General features: G+C 44.5%; 1 protein-coding gene across 3 annotated transcripts in view; it reads left to right on the top strand.

The window, feature by feature from the left end:
* Positions 1-8,766, top strand: part of STK36 (serine/threonine kinase 36) — a 32,333-nt gene that overhangs the window by 15,078 nt on the left and 8,489 nt on the right. For all 3 annotated transcript variants that reach the window (XM_011932258.1, XM_011932256.1, XM_011932257.1), the window contains exons 12-21: positions 2,203-2,382; positions 3,364-3,461; positions 3,967-4,072; positions 5,681-5,831; positions 6,121-6,248; positions 6,777-6,881; positions 7,264-7,362; positions 7,449-7,537; positions 7,818-7,881; positions 8,070-8,180. In XM_011932258.1, coding sequence (XP_011787648.1) covers positions 2,203-2,382; positions 3,364-3,461; positions 3,967-4,072; positions 5,681-5,831; positions 6,121-6,248; positions 6,777-6,881; positions 7,264-7,362; positions 7,449-7,537; positions 7,818-7,881; positions 8,070-8,180 — 1,131 coding nt within the window. The remainder of the gene's footprint in view (positions 1-2,202; positions 2,383-3,363; positions 3,462-3,966; positions 4,073-5,680; positions 5,832-6,120; positions 6,249-6,776; positions 6,882-7,263; positions 7,363-7,448; positions 7,538-7,817; positions 7,882-8,069; positions 8,181-8,766) is intronic.

The following is an 8,766-nucleotide window of genomic DNA, read 5'->3' as shown; positions in this document are numbered from 1 at the left end:
GCTCACTGCAAGCTCCACCTCCCGGGTTTACGCTAGTCTTCTGCCTCAGCCTCCTGAGTAGCTGGGACTATAGATGCCCGCCACCTCGCCTGGCTAGGTTTTGTATTTTTTAGTGGAGACGGACTTTCACCGTGTTAGCCAGGATGGTCTCTATCTCCTGACCTCGTGATCCGCCCATCTCGGCCTCTCAAAGTGCTGGGATTACCGGCTTGAGCCATCGCGCCTGGCCTGGATATATGTTTTTATTTCCCTTGGGTAATTACATAGGAGTAGAATTGCTGGTCATATGGTAAATTTATATTTAACATTTTAAGAAACTGCTGAACTGTTTTCCAAAGTGACTGTACTGTTTTACATTCCCACCAGTATATGAGGATCCTTGTTTCTTCACATCCTTGTCAACACTTGTTATTGTCTAACTTTTTTACTGTAGCCATTCTAGTAAGTGTGAGGTAGTATCTCATTGTTATTTTAATTTACATTCCACTAATGATGAATGTTGAACATGTTTTCGTAGCTTAGTCACTATTTGTATGTTTTCTTTGTGAAATATCTCAAGTCTTTTGCTCAGTTTTTAATTTGGTTGTTTGTGTTATTGAGTTGTATAAGACTTCTTTGTATATTCTCAACATAAGACCTTTATCAGATGGGTGATTTGCAAATATTTTCTCCCAGTCTGTGGTTTGTCTTTTCATTCCTTCTCATAAGAGTGTCTTTTGAAGCAAAAAAGGTTGAATTTTGATTAAATTCAGTTACTGTTTTTTCCCTTTGTGGTCCATGCTTTTGATGTTGGGTATACGAAATCTTTTCCAAATGCAAGATCTTAAAGATTTTCTCTTTTCCTAAAAGTTTTATAGTTTTAGCTCTTACATTTAGGTTTTTGACCCATCTTGAGCTAATTTTTGTGTATAATGTGAGAAAAGGATCTAAGTTGATCGGTTTTGCATGTGGATATATAATTGTCCTGGCACCATTTGTTGAAAAGAACTCTCCTTTCCTTATTGAATTGGCTTGGCACTTTGCACTTGTGTTTTGGCACCAACAGGTTTTCTTCCTAGTGTTGGATAACTTACAGTGTGGGGATGCAGACTGAAAGCTCTGCCTTTAGGGATAAGACTCCCTCTGGTGGAATTCTAGCTGCACTACTCATTAGCTGTGTGATCTTTGACTGCTTCTTTGACCTATGTAGAAGCTTCAGTTTCTTCATCTATAAAATGGCTAATTCTATTTATTTCACAGTTATTGTAAATATTAAATGAGCAAATGCCAACATTTAGAAAAGCTAATGGCAAAAAAAAAAAAAAAAGAAAAGCTAATGGCATATTATAAAATACTTGGTGTAAATGTTCTTCTTTTGAAGAATAACCATTTAAAAATATAATACTGGCCAGGCATGGTGGCTCACGCCTATAATCCTAGCACTTTGGGAAGCTGAGATGGGCGGATCACTTGAGATCAGGAGTTTGAGGCCAGCCTGGCCAACATGGTGAATTCCCATCTCTACCAAAAATACAAAAGTTAGCTAGGCGTGGTGGCGGGCATCTGTAATTCCAGCTACTTGGGAGGCTGAGGCAGAAGAATCGCTTGAACCCAGGAGGTGGAGGTTGCAGTGAGCCAAGATCACGTCATTACACTCCAGCCTGGAGGACAAGAGTGAAACTCTGTCTCGAAAAATAAATAAATAAATAAATAAATAATAAAAATATAATACTATCCTTAGCATGCAGGCTGTATACAAATAAGTGTTAGGCTGGATTTGACCTGTGAGTCATAGTTTGTCAACCCTGATCTAGAGTTGAATAATGTTGTTTTGTCTTTTTATGGTTGAATAATATTGTTTTATATGCATTGTTTTGAATTTTCAGAAGCATGTGCAGTGCACATGTTTTTTGTTTTAAGGTAAAGGGCTGGAGAAGGGAGGGAGCAGATGGGAATGGCACTTAGTGTGACAGAGATCCTAAGGAGAGCCCCCTACCCCCTGGTCACTGGTGTTCTGTGTCAGGTAACCTGACCATCTACTGTCTTCTTCCCTGGTACAGTCCCCCTGTTTCCCTGCTTTCCTTCTCTGTGTTTTAGACTTGCAAAGAAAGGAATGCAAGCATTTGGTCTGCTTTGCCAGCTCCTTGGGGATACTTGGTATATGTAGCTCTCCTTTTACTTCTGAAAATATCAGTCATTGCTTCTTTCCCTCATGTCACCCAGATCCTGAAAGGCATCCTGGAGGGTGCTTCCCACATCCTGCCTGCATTCCGGGTCCTAAGCAGTCTTCTCTCCAACTGCAGTGACTCTGTTGCCTTGTATTCCTTCTGCCGAGAGGCAGGGCTTCCAGGGCTGCCGCTCAGTCTACTCAGGCACAGTCAGGAGAGCAACAGCCTCCAGCAGGTAAGCACCAGGACAGGAGCCTCTGAAGACTCACAGAGAGGTTCTTTTTCTTGGATTTCTCTCATTCAGATTGCCATCTGTCTTTGGTCTGACTGCCTTTTATTTTCTTTCCTCCTCTTTCTAGTTAATAAACTATTAATTGCAAACTCTAATGCCTTCTGGGGCCAGGCAGATAATGTCAGCTGTGAAGTGGGCTATGCGTGTGACTATATGAGTAGTGGGGAATATGATGAACTAGAGTTCACATGCCTACTCTAAATAGAGTAGAGGCATCCTTTCCTCAGCCTTCAGCCCGTTGTTGCCACAGGGAAATATGAGCCTGGTATTGCCAGATCTTCTAGTTTTCTAAGAAAAAGTAGAAACCCAAATTTTTATGTGTAATTTTTAAATATTTAGAGCACTGTGCTTTGAGATGTTAGATCCTAGGCTTCATTGACCTGATCTTACAGAGCAGAGTACTAAAATTCAAAGATAACTCATACACAGTTACTAATTTGTAAATGGTCACAGAGATAACAAGTGGAAGAGCTGGGACAGAGACTCAGTGTGTTTGGGGCCAAACCTCTACTTCCCCCTTCTGTGTCCTACTGTAGCTGGGCTGAGAGGATGGGGAATATTTCAGAGTCAGTGTAAATACTTAATAGGGCCTAGGCTGAGGCAGCTGGAAAGCTGCACTCTGTTGATGAGTATTAATCTTGGGTGGTTTTAAGGAATTTAGAGAAAAAGATTTTTGAAAAATAGAACCTCCTATACTCCAAAGTGCTATTCAGGCCAAACAAGACACATTTAATCCAGGCTGTTTACAGCCCATTGGCAGATTCTCTTGTTACCCCTAGAACTCTCTCTCTGCCTATACTTCTCTTCTATCCCTTTCTGTTTGATCAACTTGACTGGGTCACTATAGACCCTTTCTACTGTTTTTTCTATTCTTTGTTTCCATCCTCCACATTGCCCTTCCTCTCTTCTCCTTTTCCTGGGCAGCAATCTTGGTATGGGACTTTCTTACGGGACCTGATGGCTGTGATTCAGGCCTACTTTGCCTGTACCTTCAATCTGGAGAGGAGCCAGACAGGTGACAGGTAGGATAAGAAGTGCTTTTGTACTGTTGGCAAGTTTGGTTTCTGTTTCTAGCCCATGTGCCCTTCCCATTTAGGAACAGGACAAGTATGAAGAAGCTGTGATTTGTTACAGGTTTAGGAATCAGCTGAGTGGCCACTCATAGTCCTTTTAAGGACCCTAAGACAGCTCCAACTTGGCCTCAAGACTTACAGGTTCTAAGAGTCAGCAGTCACCATGGTCCTAAAATGGAAAGGTCAAGATGTAAATAACCTGTTCCAGGAAGCCAAGTGGATTAAAGAAAGAAAGAAAAAAAAATATGTGAATAACCTAGATAAAATGTCAAAGAAGGGGCTTGGAGGGTGTCTGTGTGTGTGTGTGTGTGTGTGTGTGTGGCAAGGGAGAAGGGAGAACGTTCTGATGTGTCCCTTTGCAGAGATTCTCCTACCTGCCCAGAACTGACCCATTCACTATATCCAGGCTTTTAGTAGAGAAGTAAGAAATCATGGGCTCATTTTCCACCCCCAGCCTACAGGTATTTCAGGAGGCTGCCAACCTCTTTCTGGACCTGTTGGGGAAACTTCTGGCCCAACCAGATGACTCTGAGCAGACTTTGCGGAGGGACAGCCTCATGGTAATCTGCTCCCACTTCCAGATTTCTGTATCTCCTATCTTTCCCCATGTTTCTCCCATCCCCTTTCTTACGACTATGTAGGTAGGGTCAGATCAAGTTAATCCAGCAAACATTTGTTGAATTCTCACCATGCCATATGCCATGTGAGTAAGAAAACGTGCCTGCCTTCAAGGGACTAGGGATAATTTAATAGGGGAGAGGTAAAGGGATTAGGGACAATAGTGAAAAGTACATTGGAACTTTGCATATAATATAAGAGCACCACTGTATTTTATGAAGAAGATGCAGTTAACCACTGAAGAAGATGCAGTTAACACTATTTGGAGCATCATAGAAGAAATCTCAAAGAAGGAAATCATCTCTGCTAGCATCTGAAGGATACATTGCAGTTTGCCATGTAAATGAGGCACAACATAGAAATTCTATACAGAAGGAGTAACATATATAAAGGCCCAGAGGCTTTAAGCAGTTTGGCATATTTCAGGAGACCACAAAAAGAACTACTTCTTCTTGAAAAGACTTGCAAATCATTTAGTATTGTCTAACCTCGTTTGTCCTGAGGATTAGTAAACTATTCAGTTCTTTTCCCTAGATCCTGGAGGTAAGGGACAGGAGAATGGAGGATTGAATGAGAAAATAGCTGTATTCTGACTAACCTCAGAGGAGGTAGAGAGGAACATATATGTGTAAGGAAGTAAATAATTGCCTGGTCATTGTTAAAACTGGTAATTGGGAACATAAATCTGGACTACTTCCTGCCTTTAGCTAGCGTTCACTCAAACTTTCCTGGTCCGAGATCCTGTTTTCCTGTTTTAATATCCCTCACCCTTTCAAGTCAGAAAGCTTTTACTGTCTAACCTAAATTTTGGCCAGCAGTGATTCATGTCATTGGCTAGCACTTCTCATGTCATGTGCTATGAATAGAATGGGGAGTTTGGAATAATTACCTGCTGAAATTCTGAATCAATAGGACTGAGTTGAGAGGGACCCAGGAATCCCTAAGATTTCTTCTTTTCTTTTCTTTTCTTTTCTTTTTTTGAGACAGGGTCTCCCTCTGTCACCCAGGCTAGAGTGCAGTGGCATGATCTTGACTCACTGCAACCTCCGCCCTCCGGGCTCAAGCAATCCTCCCACCTCAGCCTCCCAAGTAGCTGAGACTATGGGTGCACTCCACCAGGCCTGGCTATTTTTGTTTTGTATTTTTAGTAGAGACACGGTTTTGCCATGTTGCCCAGGTTGGTCTCAAACTTCTGAGCTCAAGCAATCCACCTGCTTCAGCCTCCCAATCCCCTGTTGGGATTACAGGCATGAGCCATTGCACCTGACCGCTAGGAATTCTCATACTCACAGTCTATAAAAAACACTTTGAGAAACATCATCTAGGGAGCAGCTGATCAGAGAATAGAAGGATTGACACCTGAAATTATTGTCCTTGAAGCATGAATGAAGGCAGTTATAATGCATTTTTGGTGTGAAGAATGCTTAAAATTAGACACGTGTTTGCTTGGGTTTTCGTCCTCTTTCCTCAGATCCTCAGGGTTTCTTGTTTTTTACACTAAGCCCAGTCTTCTGATGCCATGATGCTACCTCTGCACTTGTCTCCTTTAGTGCTTTACTGTCCTGTGTGAAGCCATAGATGGGAACAGCCGGGCCATCTCCAAAGCCTTTTACTCCAGCTTGCTGACGACACAGCAGGTTGTCTTGGATGGGCTCCTTCATGGCTTGACAGTTCCACAGCTCCCTGTCCACACTCCCCCAGGTAACCTGAGTGGGGAAGGGAAGTTCTCTTGACTTCTTTGTTGCATAGCTCAGGTTCTGCTCTTTCTAGTGCCATCACCTAGATAACGCCTGGCATTTAGTAGGTACTCAGTAAATAACTGTGAACTGAGAGGCTGAATGGGGATCTGAGGGAAACAAACAGACTTCATCCTGCATTCTTCCCACTCCCTTAGGTTCCCTACTCCTGCTGCCATATCAGTGAGTACTGGTGCTATTGTCTAGGGCAAGAGCCCCAGGCCTTTGGAGTCACTCTTCGCTTTTCTCCATAGGAGCCCCACAAGTGAGCCAGCCACTGCGAGAGCAGAGTGAGGATCTACCTGGAGCCATTTCCTCTGCCCTCGCAGCCATATGCACTGCTCCTGTGGGACTGCCTGAGTGCTGGGACGCCAAGGAGCAGGTCCGAGCTACAATTGCTTGTTCCTCTCATCCCTTCTGCCAGAGGAGTTGGGGAGGCTAGCCCCAGTTTTTCAGAAAGACAGAAAAACAAGCTTAAGCCCCTCCTTTAGTACTTCCAGAAACAGATGCTCCCACCCTGGGCCATTTGTAGAACATGATATAGCCAGAATCCCAGAGCCCATGGCCAGTTGGTGAGGGAGAGAGCACAGTGAAAAACTGCCCAGGTGGTGGGGCAGCTGATCTGAAGCCTCCACTGATGCTTCCTCAAGGACTGAGGATTCAGCTTTCCTGATCCCTGTTGGTCAGTAATCCTTTCCTCTCTACCTGGCTACACTGGGGCCAAACTATGCCATGACTTTTGGTTCTTTATTGGTGATGAAGACTGGGAATAAAATGGGATCTGAAGTTTTTGGTGAATGTGGGAAGAGTGACTAGGAAGAGACTGAGAGTCCTGATCATTTTGGACATATGTGAGGAATAGGGTTGTAATAATGTGGATAGGATTGAGCCTTCAGGTACGTCTCTATAGGTCTGTTGGCATTTGGCAAATCAGCTAACTGAAGACAGCAGCCAGCTCAGGCCATCCCTCATCTCTGGCCTGCAGCATCCCATCCTGTGCCGGCACCTTCTCAAGGTAATTCTTTTAACTCCTGGCATCACAGCTTTATTTTTAACTCCCAGTATAGACAGATAGAGAAACAGAGAGACAGACCAAGAGAGGGGGACTAAGAGAGAGAGAGAGACTGAGAGAGACCAATTGAGAGACCCCCTTGGAAGACTCCTTTCTGCTTTTAAATCTGTTCAACTGAGAGGACCCCACTGTTAGCCAGTCCTCAGCAGAACCGAGAAGGGTCCCTGTCTCACTGTCACAGCAAGAGGCAGAAGGGGGTTCTCTCACACTCCCAAGTGTGGGTACCAGATCTTTTGAGGGGCTGGCTGGTGTTTCAGCTGAGCTTTCAGTCTTGGAGCCCGGGGCCTGCTCTGCCTCACTGCCAGACTCCTTCCCTCTCTCTCAGGTTCTGTACTCCTGCTGCCTTGTCAGTGAGCGCCTGTGCCGTCTTCTAGGGCAGGAGCCCCTGGCCTTGGAATCCCTGTTTGTGTTGGTTCAGGGCAAGGTAAGCCAGCAGCACAGGTGGGCTTCCCCTGGTGGCCCCACTGTCTCAACCAGAGGTTGTTCTGATATCTTAGGTTTCCTTTGTAGGTAAAGGTAGTAGATTGGGAAGAGTCTACTGAAGTGACACTCTACTTCCTCTCCCTTCTTGTCTTTCGGCTCCAAAACCTGCCTTGTGGGTAAGTCATAAAGTAGGGTGTCTCCACAGAAGTCTTCTAGCCACATAGCTAACCCTCACAAAGAATATGGAGAATGGTACCCTACAGCCTATCCTTAGGAGGAATTGGGATAGACAGTGTGAAGCTTTCTCTACAAAGAACAGACCTAGACTCCCATCAACTTTGTGCCTTGGAGGTAGACACGCAGCGTAGGTGAAGAACGTCATGCAAGGGAGAGGGGAGGCTGCTTACCAACCTGCTTTAATACTGCTGCATCCCTTGATACATCTGTTTATTCCAGAATGGAGAAGCTAGGCAGTGACGTTGCTACTCTCTTTACCCATTCGCATGTCGTCTCTCTTGTGGTAAATTTTTAACCTTCACCCTTCTCCCCTTTTCACCCTAGCATCTACCCCTTGTGGAAGTGGGGGAGTCACTGTCCAATTTGCATGTTTCTGGAGGCATTCTTTTGGCAGAGACATAAATCCTCTCTGCCTGTCCTGAATGCCATTTAGATTTGGACATTCTTTCTCCTCTTCTACCTCTCCCACAGAGTGCAGCAGCCCATCTATTGGGACAGCTTGGTCAGCAAGGGGTGACTTTTAACCTCCAGCCCATGGAATGGATGGCTGCAGCCACACATGCCTTGTCTGCCCCTGCAGAGGTGAGGCTCTCCAGGGAGGGCACAGACATGTTTTCTCCGAGTCAGACACTAGGACTGCATTCAAGGGGAAAAGACTGAAATGCTAGCAAGCCTGGAGTAAACTGAGGAATGGAAAAGGAATCAAGGAGCCCTTCCTTTTCTAGATTTGTTGCCGGATAATAGGCCCCTCTGAACCCAGATTGATCCAGACTTTAGAGTTCTTTTTAATATGAAGGGCTTCTAGAGAGTGAGGGAGGGAAGGGAAGAGGAAGGGTGACTAACCTGGGTTTTCTGAGTAGTGTGATAACCCTGCCTGCTTCATTCTCCTCCTCCAGAAGCTCATGCTCTTGGCAGAGTCCTTCCTAATGCATAATTTCTTCACCTCTGACTGCAGCTTCCACTCTGCTTTTCCCACTTGTTCTTCTTAACAGATGGAAAAGGTGGCTGACATCCTGTGAATTCTTCAGGACTTCAGTCCATTATGTAGGCTTTTTCTGCTTTCTCCTTTCCCAGGACTTTTCTTCCTTTCATTTTTAGACCCTTTGGAACTCATCTTTCCTTCATTTTGTAAAAAGAAGGATAGACTTTTTCTTTTTTTTTTTTTTTT

The sequence above is a fragment of the Colobus angolensis genome, unplaced genomic scaffold, assembly GCF_000951035.1.
Source record: "Colobus angolensis palliatus isolate OR3802 unplaced genomic scaffold, Cang.pa_1.0 Scaffold95, whole genome shotgun sequence".
In the NCBI taxonomy this organism is placed as follows: Eukaryota; Metazoa; Chordata; class Mammalia; order Primates; family Cercopithecidae; genus Colobus; species Colobus angolensis.
Note: the sequence above shows the minus strand (reverse complement) of the source record. Positions and strands in the feature narration are given on the sequence as shown.